We start from the raw sequence: 20,214 nt of genomic DNA on the forward strand, positions 1-20,214 counted from the left end.
AAAAGCTGGTGTCAAGAGACAAATAACAGCATCAGTGTTATGTGTAGTTCCTGCAAGAATCTCATAAGACATTTCTCTCATTCGGCACATAGGTATGCTTTTGTAAGTCAGCTTTTGCAACTTTTGTTAAAGATGCGGAATCTTAATATGAGAAAATGGATGTTGGCCTAAAAAAAGATAGGCCTTCAGTCTCACTGAAGTCATGATCAGAGCCTCTTTAATCTCTGTTGCAAAGTGGAGGTGAGTGAGGTGTCCATGTTCTGTCGTTAACAAATCATGTCTGGTGTTGGTCAGATCTTTCAGATCTAGGACATCTGGCTCTTAGCGTGCAGTAGTTCGCTTTAATAATCAGCCTTCCTTAGCAATATCTGTTTTATTTCTCTTTTCTACCTTGAGAGCCAAAGCCTGTTTCTATCAGGCTACATTTGGATCTGTTTCACGTTTCATCGTCCTCCTGAATGTTTCTGACCACTTATGAGAGTCCTTTGCATCAAGAATAGCTCAGCCTTCAGCGCAGTTGGATTGTCAGCCTTTGCAGCGAACACCTTGTGAATCATGTAGTTGGCAGAGAAGGGAAATTGTATTTTCACTGGTCACTGGATCTGATACAATAGTAATAAAATTCTTGTCTCTTTTGTATCAAAAGGGATTGTTTATCTCTTTGGATAATGGAATTGCAGGTGCTTGCAAAAGCCCAACATTTTATCATAATGAATACATGCGAGACTCATGGGCTCTGATTTTCTTTCCCTTTTTCTATTTCTGGCTCAGCCTCCATCTTTGTGCGCCGTCTGACTTTCCCTATCCACTCGTTTCTTTCTAAAGTAAGCTGCTCATACCTAGAAACAAATCCAAAGCGTCCCTTTGAGTTTATATACCAAGTCTTTTCATACCCAGCAAAGCCTTACTTCTGAATGATCCATCTTGTCGTGTAAGGAACATTCCTGATGTTTTTCAAATATCCTGCCGGCGCGCTTTCACGGCGCGGCTCTGGGGATTCTCCCGCAGCAATTTCCTTGGCTTTGTGGCATGATTCCTGACTTGGACTACAGGCATTTGTTTTCCTGTTAGTTAGCGGCATTGACCACAAACCAGCCTGTCAGAAAGGGTGTCGGTTAACATGTTCAGCCACCCCGTTTGAAGCTCGAGGTAAACTGTGAAATAATTTCTTCCCCTGTTGGCATCTTTTGTGAAACTAGAATTTCTCAGCAATCGCCCAGAGGCTCTGGAGCAAGTGTTATTTGAAGCAGCTCGTACGATCTATTCCCGTGTTTTTCTTTGTGGTCTGCCTGCCTGTGTTAGACTCCAGAACACAGTGCAAATGTTCAGTCTCCCATGACACTGAATAGGGGGAATATAGGCTAATCCTGCAATGTGGCCTTCAGAAAGCTTAGCGCAGGAACTCCAGGTTCTGCTCAAAACAAACATACCTTCTGGAGGGTTTCTGCCCAAGTATTTTCTGTGGAGGCCAAAAGCACTTACAGAGCTCAGAGATCTTTCAGGAGTTGTTCCATTGCACCTAACTGGAAATTTCCTAGCTTTCTTCTGGCAATTTTAACTTTCATGTTGAACGTGCATCCTTCTCTGTCAGCTTCCATGTTTATCAAGTCTGTTGTTGCCTTCCATCTGGGAACCACCTTTGTCCTTCGTGTTAGCCTCTGAAAGGCTGGGAAAGTTAAACAGCCTCCAATGGATGTCTGCCCAGTCTCTTCTGCTGGCTGGCTGGTGGGATCAGAACTCGCTGTCCTTCCCCTCCACTCTTATGCCTGGAATGTAAACATACCTCCTAAAAACAGCGGAATAAACCAGCTGCTATTCACTCTTTTAACCATCTATTGAGCAGCAGAATTCCATGCCGTGTTTATAAGGCAGACTGCTGAAATGGAAAATAAGAGTGAGGAGGCAACCTCAAGAGGCCAACCTGCCCCAAAGTAGGATCAATTACACTTACTTAATTTCTGATTAATATGTTTCTAACTTGTTATTAAGAAAAAACTTCAGCAATGGAAAGTCTACCACCCACATAGGTAACATATTCCAATGCTTCTCCATCTAATCCCTCTTCTTCCATTAGCATAATCTACCCAGTAATGAACCTACCATCTCTTGTGCTGCAATTAAAACCCATTGTTTCTTAGCTGCAATACAAAGAATATCCCCTTCATCTTCCTGCTGGCCACATATATTTGAGGATTTTCATCTTCTCTACACTTAATAATCCAAGATTGATCAAATTTTCCTCTTGTTTGTTCCTAATCTAATGACTATAGGCTCCTCTTGTTGGTTTCTACCTCCATTAAGAGCAATGCTTATCACTCAAAGTTCAGTGCAACCTCAGCAGAACTCAGTAGTGTGGAAGAGTTAATTTACATGTCTTATACACCTAAAAATACAATTCCATATGGCATTTCTGTTATTTCTTTATTTCTTTATTATTTCTTTATTTATTATTACTTTTTAACAGCAGGATGATTTTGGATCATGTTCACTTCAGAATCACAGAATCACAGAACCACAGAATTATCAAGGTTGGAAAAGACCTGGAAGATCATCCAGTCCGACCATCACCAGTATTTCCCAACTAAATCATATCCCTCAACACAACATCCAAATGTTTCTTGAACACCCCCATGGTCAGAGACTCCACCACCTCCCTGGGCAGTGCATTCCAGTTCCTGACTACCCTTTCTGAGAAGTATTTCCTAATGTCCAGCCTGAATCTCCCCTGGCGCAGCTTGAAACCATTGCCTCTAGTTCTATCACTGATTACATGAGAGAAGAGGCCAACCCCCAGCTCACTACAACCTCCCTTTAGGAAATTATAGAGAGCTATAAGGTCTCCCCTGAGCCTCCTCTTCTCCAGGCTGAACAATCCCAGCTCCCTCAGCCGCTCCTCATAAGGCCTGTGCTCCAGACCCCTCACCAGCTTTGTAGCCCTCCTCTGAACGCGTTCCAGGGCCTCAGTGTCTTTCTTGTAATGAGGGGCCTAAAGCTGGACACAGCACTTAAGGTGAGGCTGCACCAGTGGGAGCAAAAAAATAACAAGATTCTGCAGTGCAACAGCTTCACTTCCTTCTACACCACCATGACAAGTAGTAGAGGCAGAAGGAGTACATCCTGGCAGCAGCAGTGAGAGCTCTTTTCAGAGCTGTATGTCCCCTATAAAATGGTTTCATGACATGAACAGCACATATCCTGCAGCCAGGAAACCTCTGCCTTATTCCACTAACCAAGCTATTTTGAAAATATTGAACAAAACCAACAAAGGACAGACCTCTGTGGAAGCCTTTCATCCATACTTCTACAAACGCCATAAATGTGGTACTTAGGGACATGGTTTAGAGGGCGTGGTGGTGATGGGTTGGTCTAAGTGATCCTTTCTAACCTTAGTGATTCTGTGATTCTATGATTTTTGACCACGAGTCCCTGGTAACTTCTCTGAGGAAGAGTTTTCAGGGCTTTTTTTTTAACACTCTCGGTGGTAATTTCAGCTACAGGTTATGTTCTCTGTTATTTATCAGAATAGCATGTAAAACTGACAAAAGCCAACCACAGTCAGTGTGGTTGTCAATGTGGTAGTAGGAGAAATGCAGATGAGTGGGACTTGGCTGCATCTTACAGCCCTTTGCTCTCTGGGTTCGTGCAGCACTGCTTCAGGGTAGATGATGCTGAATCACCAGCACTTGCAGTCTTGATGCTCTGCCTGATCCTGAACTACTGCCTCTCTGGAGTGTGTGTCCTGCATGAGTGGCGGAAGTCATCAAAATGATATCTTAATGTCAAATCCATTGGTTTTGTTGAATTCAGCCCAGGGGTTGTGACATTTAAATCTTCACAAATGAAAAGGTCTGAGTCCTCCTCATCCTACACAGGACTGTTTTTCTTGTCATTCTCATAGAAGAGGTTTAAAAAAAAAAATAAATTACACTTGGTATTTGATTTCCATGCTACCATTCTGTTGAGGGAATGGAGCAAGTAGCTCAGTATTAGTTTACATAATAACATTTCCACATGCTTGTATTTGATTTCCAGTTGTAAATCCAGGTTCCACCAGATCCCACTCTCATGCTGGTACATGTCTTTGTGAAACAGATATAGAGAGTATTTCATCTTCTGAATTGGGTATAGAGTTCCCAACTTAGCTGCCCATTAGGAAACTGAAAAGAGATTGTAACCTTCCTGTATTTTTGTTCCTGAAAGGAAACGTAATTGATGCTTCTGGGAAGATGTTTAATATCAACTGCATCATGTGAAGAAGTATTTACAGTTATTTACATAGTAAGCACTCCTATTGCAAGTAGCCTTGGAGATAGAAGTTACAGAAATGTGTTGAAATCTTTGATCCTCGATCAAAGGATGGCTTTATACACATTTCAAAGTGACAAAAGCACCAGACTTTCTAGTCGAGTACCCTCTGATTTAGCCCTGGACATCACTTAATGATGCCAGCCTGGGCAAGCTGCTCTCAAGAAGATCCTTCTGCTGCCCACACACGTCAGAAGCAGACACCAGCCTCAGGAACATAGTCAGGGGATTGGAGGACTGGAAAAAGCTAAGGCACTTCTTGGTGCACATCTCAAAATGTGGAGGGTTGCTGACATTTGTTTCCACATTTTTAAAATTTGGTTTCACCACCAGTAAAATGTGGCATAAAATCCTGGACCACTCTGAGTTTTCTGATTTCCTTTACACCAGCTGAGAAATATATTGCTATTATACTTTCTTTTTAAGAGAGGCAGATGCCATCTTCAGTGTCACACCTTTGCTTTCTCTTACTTTCTCAGTTATTTGCATTCAACAGGTATGAACAAGCATCACCACGTAGTTGCCTCCTCTCCAAGGATGCAGAATACCAGTAAATGCTGCACCTGCCTGCTGTCTTAATTCTCTGGCCACAAGGAAGTCCTTCAGCAAAACCAGCATGGTGCTTGCTGAAATTAGTCAGCACCAAAACTGGTACTCTAAAACAAAGTATCTGGATACAAAATGTGATATCCACAGATCACCATGGAAAATTACTCTGGTTTTGTGAATACTGAGCATTAGGAGCCCTTCCATGCCACACTGGGGGATACATTTTTCTGTTCTGTGGAAATTTTTGAGCTGTCAAAACTTTCTTGTTTTATACTGGGTTGGAGAGTGTAAACATATAAACAAATGAATACAACGAGCCAAAAGAACACCTTTTAAAAGTCAGTAAACATAATTAGGTAGCCTCAATATTTTGGTAAGTTTCAATAATTTCTGTTTGGCTTTGATTGCGACCTTTTCTTGCTATAATTATGCTGCATTTCAAGACAAAATAAAATTTAGAGAAAGAGACTTTATAGTTAAAAAAATAATAAAAATATATACGTGGAGTTTTGATTATCTCCAAACTTAAAAGAAATTTAAAAAATTCAAGTAAATTAAATGCACTATTCCTGTTACAGAAAGCTTCCCTTTTGCTGACCACACATTTAATATGCAAACATTGAGCTGAAACACTGCTGACCACTTTTAATGACTACATGGACTGCTGTTGAGTACCTGGGAGTTTTAAAATCTGACCACATATTCTGTGGCCATTTCACAAGAACCATGGGTCTCAAGGTCTGGCTGTCAATTTACTTAAAGGGCATGAAAAAGGAATGCAACACTTCTTGGGGTGACAATTATCATCCTCAAACTCATGAGGAGGATGAGACAGATTAGTTGAACATTTCCAAGCCACAAGGATGCTGATGCGTGAAACGTCTTACATCTGAACATTTATATCCACAATGTATTGGACTAGAACAGAACTTCCTGTTTCAGCTGGATAGAGATATTTTCCCCTTAAGATTATTATTTATTTATTTTTCAAGTGCTTCAGTGTGCTCCTCAGCTGATGATACAGAGAAAGATAGATAGTGCTGACCTAAGTCCAGCAGGTCTCTTTGTGGTTTATGATTTAACATCTTGTTTCTCTTGTTTCCTCTGACTTGAGCTGTGTCTGGTTCGGACATCTAGTCTCACTGTGAAGCTTGTTTTCCTGTTGCAGTCAATGAAGAAATGCAAGTGCTGCAGAAGGTGATGCCTGCTCTGTGACAAGATGCAGATTCCAATGATAGTAACCTCAGATGCCTAAAGTTCTCTAAGAGTAGCAAACTGAGGGTGCCACTTAGAAAACTGCCCTCTCCTGCCTTCAGAATCTCGTAGCAGCAGGGTGAGCACTGAGGAACATCTTGTTGGTGTGATCCTCATCTCATTGTCCACTCATATTCCACAGTGTTTAGAGCATCCCCCAGAGGAGAATGCCAGCACCTTCACGTGGACCAAACCCTGGATGAGGATTCCCAAGGCTCATACTGGAAGCTTGCAACAGAACAGGGCCTGTAGTCTAGTTTTTCACAAACAAGGTGTCTTTTCTTACACTCAAGATAATGTGCGTTTACCGTAAAGAAAGAAATGTCCCTAATTTGTGGTTATTTACAGCATTGTAAATCAGGCACATGCCACGAAGTACCAATAAAAATTGTTTAAAATCAGCCTTAAATAGCTAAGCTCTCAACAGCAGCTCATAAAATGAGACTTGGCAGTTCCTAGGTAGTTATGGTTAAATTGACAGTCCTTTTGGGAGTTAAGATAGCCAAAAGTAGTAGTAGTTAGGAGTGAAGTGATAGACGGTAGAGCTTGTTGGTTGAAGAGCCTCCACTGCACACTCCTGAGATTTCAGATGTTCACTGACCCCAGACTGGGAGAAGGAAGATATTAGACTTCACCACTGAACACTGACTTGTTGAATCATACATCCTTCACCTATGTAGTACTAGAAACTGCAAAGCCAGACAGAAGAATGAGCTTTGGCATGAAGGATCCCATTGCTGTCTGAATGTAACAGGAGACTTTTCAGGCAGGAAGAAAGAAGGAGAATTAAGTCCAAAACAGGCTGAAAGGAAGGTTAAGGAAACCTGAAGAAGGGACCAACACCACAAATGAAAAAAAGCCCATCCCTAAAGAAACCAGATCTCAGCTCCTTTTAAAAAGTCAGGTGCGTGAGTTATATTAGCCTTGAGCCAGGTCTAACTTCCGCTGCCAATAACCACTTCCACTGCCAATAACCCAAGCTGACATAACAGCAACATTTAGGACTTTGGAGATTTTTTTTTCTGTTGCATTAGGCATTGATGTCTCTTTTCCCATTTTTTTTTTTTTTCTTCTTGTCACAAGGGAGCCAGCCTCCTCCCTTCTTGTTAAACAAGATGAGTTTCAAGATGGGGCCCAAACCTTAACACTGGCTCAGCAACCCAGCACTGTGAAAGCCTCAGTGTGGGTTGCAGTTTTGCTACTAGCAAAGACTGAGTACACTCAGTGTCTGGCAAACCAGCTCATACAACATGAGCTCACATCCAGGCAGTGTTAAAACTGTGCTTTCAGAAATTCAGCCCTTTGCATCATGCTTCATCACTTTCCTGCCTTAGGTAGATAATCTAGGTAGATATTTTACCACAGCAGCTTCCAGCTGGCCCTGTCCATCTACACACAACAGTTCAGCCATGTAGGGCAGTAATGTCGTCCTCTTTGAAGTGTTGAGACCAGAGAAATTTGAGGACATAGACTAAGAAATGCTCCATAAGTTATACAGACATACTCAAATTGTCCAGAGTCCAATCCATGCTCTGCTGAGGATCTTGGTTTAACAGCACAGGCTTGATGCCATATTAAGGCAGCTACTTGTTTCTGAAGTAGAACACTTTTTTACCCAGATAGCTCAGAGCTGGCAAGAAACAACCTGCAACAGTATGTGAATAAAACTGGTTGGATTTGCTAGATTAGGAACCTGGTTCCCCTTGAGGTTCATTCTGATTCTCCAAGAGTCTCACAGAATATTCATAGTAAAACAGGAATTAAACTGCAATCTGCCATAATTAAAGCTATTACTGTGACTACTGAATCGAACTTCAGAGCTTTCTGGAGTACTCGAGTGTCTGACATCTTCAGTCCAGGCTCTGTTCTCCTTCAAGTAGGAGGTCAATATTTAAGAAGGCATAATCATACTAAGGACGGAGTGAAAGGGCAAGTTGAGTTGAAGGACTTTATTGCAAAATGCTGAGATTTCACAGTAAGAAAAATCATGGTGTATGTGAGAAAGGTGGCTGTGCTAGGAGACAACAACACCCTTCACTACAGAGCAAGTAGGCACCTGGAACAGCAAAATCTCTGCTGTTGCAACTGCTTCTTGTCAGCACTGGGATGCTTGCTTTGCCAGAGCTGCCATTTTGAATGGGGAAGTTGTGAATAAGATGTGAAGCACCGGTGAGTTCTGGCTGCTCATGATTATCAGCAATCCCACCCAGCAATCCCTACAGACTGTTATCTGTAGTAGCATCTCATGCTCAGTGTATCTGCACTGGTGGACAGTTCAGGTGGATAAAGCACACACTGAAAAATTAGCTTAATGAGGGGATAATGAAGAAATAGGTTTAGGCCCACGTGTGGGTTATCTGTACCTAAGTTAAATCCTTCTTTGCACAGTACAGAAGTGATATCAACTCTTCCACATCTTCTAACCCAACAGTGCAGTGGTTACTTTATGCACTTTTCACGTGGGCATCCAAATCCAGGTACTTTCCTTCACCAAAACTCCAAGTTAGAACTTAGTTAAATCCAAGACACCAAATAATCAGATGTCCCCAGAATGCTCTGTATGTTGGCCTGGGGCTTTGCTCTCACTCTCCTTGGTTTAACTGCTTCACTGTGAGGCCACAAAGTGAGAACTACAGCTTAGTGGTTGTAGCTGTTGTATGAGACATTCCTGTTTATCTTTGCCTGTCTCAGTCTTATATCATATTATAGAGTAATCCTGCCTGTAAAAGGAAACCAGAAATGCAAATGACTAAGGAGAGATAAATGAACATTTAATTCAAACCAGCAAGATGTTGTTTGCAGTTATTTATTTTACTAAAATGGTTACATATGTTGAAACAAAGAAGAGCTATAGTAATAATGTTTGTTTTTCCAATATCATAAATAATTATTGAGTCTTCATTAGCTGTTGGCTCAGCACTGATCATGATTCTTGTTATTTAAAAAAAGACACACAAATAAATCATTAGAATTTGTGTTTTCAGAAAAATCTAAAGCAGCAGTAGAAAAAAAAATAAATTAAAGGAAATGGTAACAAGAAATTATGCCAAGTATTTCTTAAATTTAAAACCCACTTGATGTGTATTACAGATTATTCTTTGTGCTTTGATCGTTTTAAAGAAAGAACCATGAACAAGTTGTTTATAGTATGGCTTGTCTTCTCCAGTTTTGCTGCAGAGAAGTCACCAAAGGTACCATTTTTACATGACACATGTTGTTGCCATTTATGCAGACAAAAACACTGTGAATATTCCTAACAGAAAAGTTTGTCAAAACCATCAATTTATTTTCACAAAATATTTAATACCAGAATAACTTATAATAGTATGAACAAAAGTGAAGTATTAACTCTCTGCTATTAGTTATAAACTCACATTATTATGTCAAAATCCAGTAAAGTATCAAAAATTAATGTCACGGAATCTTAGACACATAATGATGCAAGTCAGTAAAACATATACTTCAACTGTTCATACAGTCATGACAACATACATTTCTTGCTTGGCACTTTAAGTCAATGCAAATCAGCAATTTAGAAAACAAAGTAAAAATATATATGTACAAAATATTCTCATATCAAATCATTTTCATTGTACACTAAATAAACCCAACAACATGTTATGTTACATCAAGAAGTTTCCTAAGAAGTCGCACCAAGGCTGATACTTGCAATGTGTCTTGACTATTTTAGTGCAACTGGAACAACCTATACTTGCAAGTTAGTTTAATCATTAGCACAGTCCTGCTTCCAATGAAGTGGGAATTTGGCCATTAAACTCAGTGGGAGCAGGACTGAAGTCTTATCTTGTTCATTGATGGCTCATGAAAGAGGAATGGGGAGAGGGATAAATAGGAAAAAACCTGACAGGATAACCACAGGAAGAAAAAAATCCAATTTCTAGCAACAAACAGCTCTTTTCCAGTTTTCTGTAACTGATTCAGTATAAATTGTATTTGGCTTTGCCACTGTAAATTGCTCTCATGTAAATTCCATTCAAGCACTGTAAACCTCATTAAACTATTGTTATATGATTTAAGAATAACTTGTACGCCCTAGAAAACCCTTAAAATAAGCTGGGCTTTATGACAGTTATTACGCTCAACAGCAGTCAAGTATAGAGATGTGACATTTAATACGTTTTAGTATCTATTTAAAACCCTCCAACATTGAATGCTGGGATTTTCCAATGTTTCAAGTCTCATTTGTGTTACTACTGTGGGCTTTGATAGTTTACACTACAGCTTTTTCTCACTGAAATGTGAACTGTCAGTCAACTGTCCTCATCTATGCAGTACCTACAATAAAAACAAAAAACCAGAAAACAAAAAACCAAACTTTTAAAACACCTTGAAGTAATAATTTCCACCACGGAAATATTTTTGTGTTCCACTGCAAATAATAAATGGCACTACAGATTCAGTTTCGTACAAGAGATTGACTTTGTTTACTCATATAAAAACTTCTGTAAGTCACTAGCAGAGCTTTAGAACAATAGAAAATGGACTTTACAGCTAGTCTGGCTAGAGCCTTCTCAAGTAGAAATCTTTAACAAGCAACATGGCTGGGAGCGCATGTGTAAGTTCAAAATGATCCGAGCAATTAACTTATTTCCTAAATTTGTGTGTTCTAAAGTATTGCACTTTTCAAAGGAATGATTTTGGTATTTTAATATACTGCATATACAGGTAAGAAACATGCATAACAATCTCAATGTCACTTTGACAAAACATACTGTACAATTTTTATAACACTGTTGATTAAAAAAGAGAGAAAAAAAACGATGTAACAATTTTATTAAGACTTGTCAATTCGTTCAAGTCTATTATGCACAATTCTCCAGGGCATTCAGCAGTAATGTGTTTAGCCCTAGGCTGCTTAAGCCCACTTGGAATAATACACAAAGTTTAAGCATTATGGCATTGTCATTTTGAGGCATAACACTGTTGTACTATGCCCACGTTATAGCTTATTTTTGGAAAGCAAGGCACTTACTGTAATAGCAATGCAAACACCTTATGCGCACTTTGATTAACATAAAATAAGTTAATGTTTTGATAAAAACAGGTTGTTTTTTTTTTTATAATTTACATGCCTTTTATAGAAGCAGTTGAGCATTTCATTTAATACAATGAAAACGTCAGAATCTGAAGGAACACTGTTTTTTCAAACTGACTGTACTGTAAGAAGGGACCTATTTTCCACATCTGCCTCATATCTGTGAATCTGATTTTGCTGAAAACCAATCCTGTGAGGAAAACGTCCGCTTGACAAGAAAAAAGGAACTCATCCCTTTAAAACTGCTGGACTAATGGCACTTTAACAGTCTTTACTTCTGATATATGTGAGGATTTCTGGATGATGCAGCTGGTAGTTCCCTGCAGTTTGTCCTTCCCTTGGGCGAGGTTTGTTAGGGCCATGGCTGCGTTGATCTCCTTCCAGTACGTTTCATCTTTGCTGGTTCCTTTTCTGTTAGCTGCGCTAGATTCAAGCAATAACAAATAGTTACATATACAGCTTACATCGAAGTAGCTACTTCCCATAGCTGAAAGGAGCCTATAGGAAGGCTGGGGAAGGGCTTTTTACAGGCATGTAATGACAGGACAAGGGGAAATGGCTTTAAACTGGAAGAAGGTAGATTCAGTCTAGATACTGGGAAGAAATTCATTACTGTGAGGGTGGTGAGACACTGAACAGGTTGCCCAGTGAGGATGTGGATGACCCCTCCCTGGCAGCATTCAAGGCCAGGCTGGATGGGGCTGTGAGCAACCTGATCTATATATATAGCAGGGGGTTGGAACCAGATGATCTTAAAGGTCCCTTCCAGCCCAAACCATTCTATGATTCTGTGATTCTACATAGCAGCTAAGTGATGTCAGGAAAACTGTAATAATAATTGTACAGGGAAATAGCATGTTTCCTTACTCACCTTTCACACTTATTTGGTCCATTCTCCAGAGTTTCTGAAAAAGAAAAAAATAACATATGTTTTGTTCCAGTAGTTTTTAAACAAGCAAATTCATGAAATAGGCACATAGAAAAATAACTCCAGATTAATTCCAAAATTGATACCAAAAAGCACTTTCTTTGGACACATATAAAGGGTCAACTTCACTCAAGTGCATCTATGGAGAAATCCATACTGAGCTTGAAGCAGGCATGAATCAAAAAAACCCACTGTGGAGAAATTTCAGCCATGGGGAGGCTCCTGTGCCACAGCTATGTAAGAATAGGGTGTGCTGAGGCAGAGTTTGCTGAGCCTCTCCAGCAACACACCGACAAGACCAGTGCTGAATCCTGCCCAGAGCACCCTGGAGTGGCCCCGTGTTTTATTGGCAATAGTGTGAATAATGCTGATCCTGGACGTTCACCTACATTTTGCTAGGTGATGGAGTGAGTTTTTCAGTACATAAATCCCAAGGACATAAGGAATTACAAAAACTAAAAATAAAACCCAGTTTCATTTCCCTTTAGTGAATGCCCTCTTGTATGTACTAAAAATAGGACTTTCACCCCTACACAGATGATATGTGTGTTTTAAAAGCTACCCTTGCCCAGGCTGCACCTCAGTCCCAAAGGCAGGCTGAGCAGGACACAAGGAACAAGCACACGTGGCTAACAGCCTTCAGAGGTGAAATTGCATCACAGGAGTAAGCTACACTTTCCCATCAAGGGTCACATTTGTTCATTCATTAAGTCCTCACATTGCAGAGAAGCCAGAAATATTTGCCAGGCAGAAATCTGTATGCTTTAGTCAGTGGACTTCCTATCCTAACACAGAAACGCATTATAGGGGAATGAGAAGCCGATGTCTAACTGTGGAGAATGAGTCAAACAAAAGAAAAAGCTTGAGCATGAGCTTTAGTGGCTACATGACCGCAATAACTCCTAAACCTCGTAAAGCAATGAAGCCAGATACCCAGCTGGTAGTCTACCCTACTGCTAGATTCCAACCAGATTATTAATTAAAAGCTGATCATTTCTTTAAACAGTTTCCAGGTGAGTAAGTCTCAAAGCACATTGCATCCCTTGCTAGCTCCATGGTTACAAGTGGGTTCACCCACCACCAAAGGGTGGCCAGTTTGCTCTTGCACCCAACACAACCAACACCTTGGCAAAGCCATGTTCCCTAGTGCTTGCAGGTGAACAGCAAAGACCACAGGCTCACCAGAAAAAATGCAGGCAGACCATCTGTAATTTCACTGGTCAGATGTTTGCCAAGCTGTTTGATTTAACAGGACTTCATGCTTTTGCAAAACAGCTTTATAAATGTCCACAAGTCCTCGGGTTTATATGTTGTTCCAAAACAACATATCTTTAGTCATTGTCTCTTAAGCTATCCTAGATCACTGTGTGGGCGGAAAGTTCAATCCAGGAAGAAATAAGAAAACCAAGGATAAAAAAAAGTATTAAAAAATAAATTATATATATATACATATAAATGTATATATATGATTGGCAGAGATGTACTGAGTGACACCAAAAGTTTCCTTCTTCATAATGTACTGGGCTACAAACAGTTTTTCAGCCCTGCTTGATTTAGTGTTTGCTGTTTGTTTTTGTTTTTAAATAGAGACAGTGTTAAAGAGGAGGTTTAGGACTGAATAGTCAGTAGGTATAGAAATGGAAATGGCAAGTAACAGAACACTGTTGCCAGAGCAAACCTGGATATAAATACACCTCTCTCATGCATCTGTCAGTTTCTTTTGCTGTTGGAAAATATTTCCTATGAACAAAAAAATTGCTTGTACAAACTTCTGAGGAAAGTAGGTGTGAATGGTGACACACATTCCAATTCCAGCGTTTATTTGAAGGAGTATTTGCAAATATTTTTTAGTGGTGTTTAGCCAGTTCTAAAAGAAAGCAACTTGCCCACAGTATAAAAAGCACTAGCAAAGCTAAAAAACACAACCCAGGACCAAAGAGTTACCCATTCTTTAATTTTGCTAGAGATCCTCTTTTATTCCATTCAGACTTTATATTTTTTAAACTAATAATTTATGTCAGAGAAATATGAAACTGGGTTACAATAAAAACATAATTGATAATTTGCAAAGCTCTTGCTAATAGGTGCTGTAAAAGCACGTTAGTACAAAGAAGTCTGACAATCCATCATTTGAATGCACTTTTTCTTGCCAAAAATCCTTTTCTGTTACGCCAAACCTATGACAGCATATCTTCTTTTGCACTGCCACAGCATTCAAGGAGCTCACATCTGTCTGAACAGACGTTAGTAAAGGAAATGAGTATGATCACCGTCTTTGGATGAGGAGAACCATTTTGAGAAAAGCAAGCAAGCAGTTCTGCAAGGAATGTTGATCTCCATGTCTGTTTGCCTTCTGAGGGGATAGAGCTTCGCCCACAATCCCAGGCCTTCCTTGACATCTTGCAGGTCAAGCCAACGTGACCAAACTCATAATGAAGGCTTAGCTTAGCCTGGTGGAACTGTAGTCTTGGACATGTCTGGCTCTTTATTGACAAGAGAAGAAAGGTAGAAGGCAAAATCTTACTGAATTAGAAAAGAAATGAAGTGAATCTTGCCCAACATTAGCTTAGTCTTCACCACCAGGCAACCTGCCTGTTAGTAACCCCCAGTTACTAACTTAAGCTTCTGATAAATGCTTTTGACACTTTAAATACATGCAGAACTACTGCAGTCTGTTTCAACTGTATAAGCAGAATGGCAAGACTGGCAAATGAATGCAACCAAAGAACAGCATTCCCAGTATATAAAGTGTTTATTCTATTTTACAGGGTTGAAAAGATGTACCATAGCTGCCCTCCCCAAGCACTGTGAAAATCTTTAATCAAACGCACTTCCTAAACAAGCTACAGTTGTGTTCAATCGCATATTAAGGAAAAGCCAAATCTATTAGCTAATGATGAGAGCAATTTGTTCTGTCTCAAAAAGCAATGTGGGAAAGGCTGTTAGTCGGTTCTCAGCAGATCATGAGATCCTTAACATTAAGCATCAGAAAAATCTTATTTTTGTTACAAGTCATGCATTTGCTTAAAGAAATTTGTTACCTGCTCTACAATTGGGAAGTTTAAAGCACTATGAAAATGGAAATACAATCACATATAATTGGGGACTGTCATAAATGGTCCCACTTTCTAGTGCTCCATTCTGCTCCCATTGCAAGTATCCAGAGAATCAGCTTTTGCCTGGCCAGGAATGTCTCATTCTGCTTTCACCATCCACCCAAAGAAACCAGCGATGTAGGATATTTGTTCCCTCTTGTTTATAATAGGAAGTCACTATAAATCATTCACAAATGGAATCTTGTATACCTTTCCATTAATATGAGTTTTCAGTATACAGTTTACTGTAGTACGCAGTGCCAAGAGTGTAGTCACTGGACAATACCAGCTTTGTGATACAGTATGGCATTTTTCAGGACTCACATAATTATTAATAATACATGTAGCATATATATATATATTTCTTTTTCACCATGAAATTTCTTCATAAATATTCACTGGCTGATCCTGACAGCTCTCTTGCAAGGTAGCCTGCAGTCCCATTTTAGCAGAGATGGAAATGAGTCTCAGAAGTCCAAAGACAACATGGCTAGGCAATACTTTGACCATTTATGTCAAAAGCATTTCAGAGCAGACTTTTCCAGGTTTTCTCCTATAGTTAAAATATTATCTTTTGTTCTTCTGCTATCAGAAAGGCTCACCCAAAACAAATAAAACCCAGTGTTCTTGAAAGCAACGTATCCACAAACTGAACTGTAATACCACTTTTCTCCAGTGCAATGCCATTACATTTGACTGCTGTTGAAGTAATATTCAAATAATTTCCCAGAAGATATGTATCTAAATATGTACACAGTGCCCTTTTAAACAGCATATCCAGCATTAGAGAAGAAACGCAGTGTACAAATGCTGTAGCACGCATGTCTACTCCAATTTACCACATATAAAAGCTCTCTGGCTACGTGGTGTTGCAGCACATTCAAGTACTTCAGAACAATTCAGACCCTCACAGCTCTTTGAGTCCAGACTCATAACTTTCATATACTTGGATACCATTAGGGGTGTGCTAACTAATGCTAATTTCAATTACGTTTTATCCTTTTGAAATAGGAATTTTGATCTAAAGAACACTACATGCGTGTGGTAATGAACTGACTTCAGCCAAAGGCCCTGCAGGGAATAGTGAAGGAAAGACTGACCACTTACATGGGACCAAGAAGCATTCATGTTGCTCCCACACTCAGCGTTACTTCTACGCTGTTCGAGGCAAACTGCAACAACTGGCACAAACCCTGCTTTGTGTTATCAGGTATCACTGACAAAGCAAAGAGGGCTGGAAACCAAGAGGGGAAAGAATGTGTGAATGAGAGAATGAGACAGAGAGAAAAGGGCACTGAATACTATACAGTGGAAAAAAAATGGACATGGAAATCAAGATGCTGTAAGCTGGTTCCACATGGCTGTAATATTACTTGAAGCTACTTGAACATGTACAGATTCCTCATGAATTACACACCACCTACTCTAGCTCAAAACAGAGGGGAAAAAGAAAAAAAGAACTGCTGGCCCCAAATGGTGAATACTATAAAATATTTGTTGGTTCAATAAAAGGTCCTGTATAACTTATCTTCATTTTAAAGTTGGCAGTGTTATTCAACTGTTTCTCTCCCTCTGCCTTTCCTGAACTTTCTTTTGTTGGTTTTGGAGACTCTTGCTTAACATGTGTTGACCAGCATTTTCAAAACAAGCAAGAGGAGGAAAAAGAGGGAGGAACAGGAAATAAATGGGGCAGCTGAATGAAAAATGAAGTTTACATATGTGAGTAAATTAGTGGTGAGATGAGGTATTTCTGTAGGTCACACAGAAAACACACACACACTATCCCTTGAGTATCTAGTATTTTCCAAACCACAATTTCAGGGCATATATGACTTTCAGATCTCTGTTTTTCCAAGAATAAAATTGGGTCAACTGGAGCTAATATTCCCCTACTATTCTACATTGATTCAGCTCCTTTTCTCCAAAAAAGATCTCAAAGTAAACCACGGATCACACAGTATCACTAGCATTCTCCCACCTCTGGGAGGGAAAGTGGCTTAGCACAGGCTGCTCAGCAGTGCAAAGGAGGGAAAACTAACAAGGATTTATAGCCATGACAAGGATTTACTGCCATGTCCATTTATTGGGTGAGCTCTAGGCCTAGGCTCTAGGGGAATTTTCTCTTCAGCAAAGCTTTCATTTACTAGTGCTTGTGCCTTCTTCCAGGAGGAGGCCGCGGAGCAGCCTGTAATGGTCATCCCCGTGACCCTGACACCTCACGTTTTTGGCTTCACATATCAAATATAATGCCTGACCTCATCAGACATCATGCTTTCAGATAAGCAAGATGCACAATGACAACAAGACACTGGCACAGGTTGCCCAGAGAAGCTGTGGGTGTCTCATCCCTGGAAGCACTCAAGGCCAGACTGGATGGGGCCCTTGGCAACCTGAGCTGCTGGGTGGGAACCCTGTCCACAGCAGAGGTGTTGTAACGAGATGGTCTTAGGGGTCCCTTCCAACCCACATCATTCTGTGATTCGATGATTCTGTTAAGTTATGTACACAGCAACTGTTACATCAAGTAATTCTCTATGTTCTCTGTGGGTTTTTTCAGGAACACCTCCAGCCCTGGTGGGACACCTTCTGTTAAGATCCATAGGTTGGGTCTTGCCAATGTCCCTTTGCCATCATGCCCCACACCAAAGCATTTCAAGGAAGGCTTTCTCTGAAATTTTCTTCTTGCACCAGAACATCAGATCTAAGATTGAACAACGAGGGACTGCTATCACTCAAGGTTTTTTTTTTTTCTGAGTACCTAGGAAGCTGAAGGCTTTTTCCCTGTGCAGTCCGGAGACTGCTGAAGAGGGAGTAGGCATCTAGTTACATTTTAAAACATGTGATTTTTATGAAATGAGTGTACATGCCCACAGAGACTGGGATAGGTGTATTTTATAAACCATAAAATAGAATTGAGTTTGCAGATCTACATTAACATTTACATTAATAAGTGCACAGAAAGCACCACATAATAGTAGGCTTGGTCCAAATGGTCTTACAGTCCTGGGCTGTGAACCTGCATGTAAGAATTTATTGGTTAGCAAACTAGATACAAACCTGGTGTAAATCACTTCATTGTTCGGGCTGTCATGGCCAGCTCTGTATTTCCCATGGCTACTGACAGTGTGTTCTCTTTGCTGAGATTCAGGGCACTGTGTGAGATTTGTTTTTTCAGCCAGGCTTTATTAGAGCTTATAATGGGAGTCAGTGCCTTGTGGCATTAGAGGCGAATTGTTAACGAACCGAAGGTTATATGGCATTATGTTCTTTTCAGGTTTGCTGCAAAGCTGACTGAATCAAATTTTTCCTCATTGAGTTGGCATGTAATTAATCGTGTAATGTTGTCGAATACCCTGGTGATAGTCTCCTGTGTGCATTTCATAGTGGATAAACAAATATCTGACAGGCTTCATTTTTTTTGGTGTTATTTGGAAAGGGATTTACAGCATGTGCCTTGCTGACTGGAAGGATGAAGTATTCAGCCCTCCTATTGCAAACCATTGTGGGTTAACATCGAGAAGCAGGCTAGGCAGTAGGGAACGGGGAGGGTGAAATACAGGAAAGAGGAGAAAGGGAAGGGGAAAAAAAGAAATAAAGGAGTGGCTATGGGAGATGTTTAAAAAAGAAAATAAGAAAACGGCAGATGAAAATTTGCTACGAAAAAGAAGAGCAAGGAGTATGGAGGGAGAAAATGAACCAGAGTATTCATTTTCTTAATTTTAATAGAAAAATATCCTTTTCCCACCCAGGAATTTCAGTGTTGTGCAGGCAGGCACGTTCAGGCTTTCACTCTGGATCTAAAAAGTTTAATTGGAAGCTCTTAAAGCCTAAAATAAAGCTTTAAAAGTAAAAAGCTAAAGTCAAATGCAGCCAGGGTAAGCACTATTACACTCCAGCCCGATTGTTTTTCATTAAAAATGCGGGGTGAAAGGGAGGGTTTCAAAGCCATATTTCAACCCTAGGCTGACACTACAGCAGTAAAATCTGATTTTGTTATGCTAGTTGGCTGTGGGTTTGGGAGCAGACCCTACATTTGCAGTGTAAGGTTATGATATAAATGCATGCACAGAGGATATTTTCAGAAGTCTCCTGCGCAATTCAGAGAAATGCGTCCCCTGGCTCCCGCGGCTCCGCTTGATACAGCTCCAGGAGCCAGCTCCTCTCCTGCCCCCCGGGCTGCAAGCAGGCTCAGACATGGCATGGACTGCACAAAGGCAATTTAAATTACAAGGTGCTGTATTTTCAGGCAAGTGGAAGAACTTCTACATGAATGCCAGAACTGATTTCCAGGGTGTGTTTAGCCAGCAGTACTGAATAAAGAATGGGTAAGTTAGAGGAAATTCACTGTTTCTTTCACTTGCCTGTACAACAGAAATGGATAAATATGATCTTTTTCAGCCTAGCTACTTCCAGCCACAGCATTGGGTATTGTGTATCCAATGGGATGCACACAACACTGACGTCCAGCCAAATACTAAAACCCAGGTACCAAAGTTGTAGCTCAAAGTGATCACAGGTATAGAAATTCAAGTAGTTAGTATTGAGGTACACAGGCACATGTATGTGCCCAACAGTCAAACAGATATAAGGCCAGTTGTAGGCTGCAAAGGGCTTCACAGTAACTCCAGACAAGATTCTATAGATTAACTGATTGCATATGAAATTTTAAAAATATATATTTATGTCTATAAGGAAATATTCAGATACTCAAAAACATATCTGTATCTGTTCCTGCTTCTATACCACATGGGAATAAAGATGAGAATTCCAAGCAGTCTGCCTTCCCACCAAGCATACTGTGAGATACAGCAGTGTGGCTGCACGTGGTGCTTGCTGTGGTTGCCACCTTACAGAGACACAGGACAGACCTGCCTGGGGCCAGAGCCAGGATGGAAGGTGAGACCTTTCCCCCACAGCCTTGGCATTACTGTGCAGCTGCTGCAAGACCACTGAAGTAGGGAACACAAGCAAGTTGTCAGACAGTTTTATCACTGCCCAGCAAACTGTGATGACAACTGACAGTCCCT

At 40.3% G+C, this 20,214-nt stretch overlaps 1 protein-coding gene across 4 annotated transcripts in view; it reads right to left on the reverse strand.

Annotated features, from left to right (window-relative positions):
- Positions 1–8,902: 8,902 nt before the first annotated feature.
- MKX (mohawk homeobox) overlaps positions 8,903–20,214 on the reverse strand; it is a 43,817-nt gene continuing 32,505 nt past the window's right edge. For 3 of the 4 annotated variants that reach the window (XM_072328634.1, XM_072328633.1, XM_072328635.1), the window contains exons 6-7: positions 12,036–12,069; positions 8,903–11,587 (exon numbers count right to left, since the gene is read on the reverse strand). In XM_072328634.1, the coding sequence (XP_072184735.1) occupies positions 11,401–11,587; positions 12,036–12,069 (221 nt within the window). In that variant the 3' untranslated portion in view covers positions 8,903–11,400. The remainder of the gene's footprint in view (positions 11,588–12,035; positions 12,070–20,214) is intronic. The other variant, XM_072328636.1, reaches the window with a different exon arrangement.

Source organism: Excalfactoria chinensis, chromosome 2 (genome assembly GCF_039878825.1).
Source record: "Excalfactoria chinensis isolate bCotChi1 chromosome 2, bCotChi1.hap2, whole genome shotgun sequence".
NCBI classification, from domain to species: Eukaryota; Metazoa; Chordata; class Aves; order Galliformes; family Phasianidae; genus Excalfactoria; species Excalfactoria chinensis.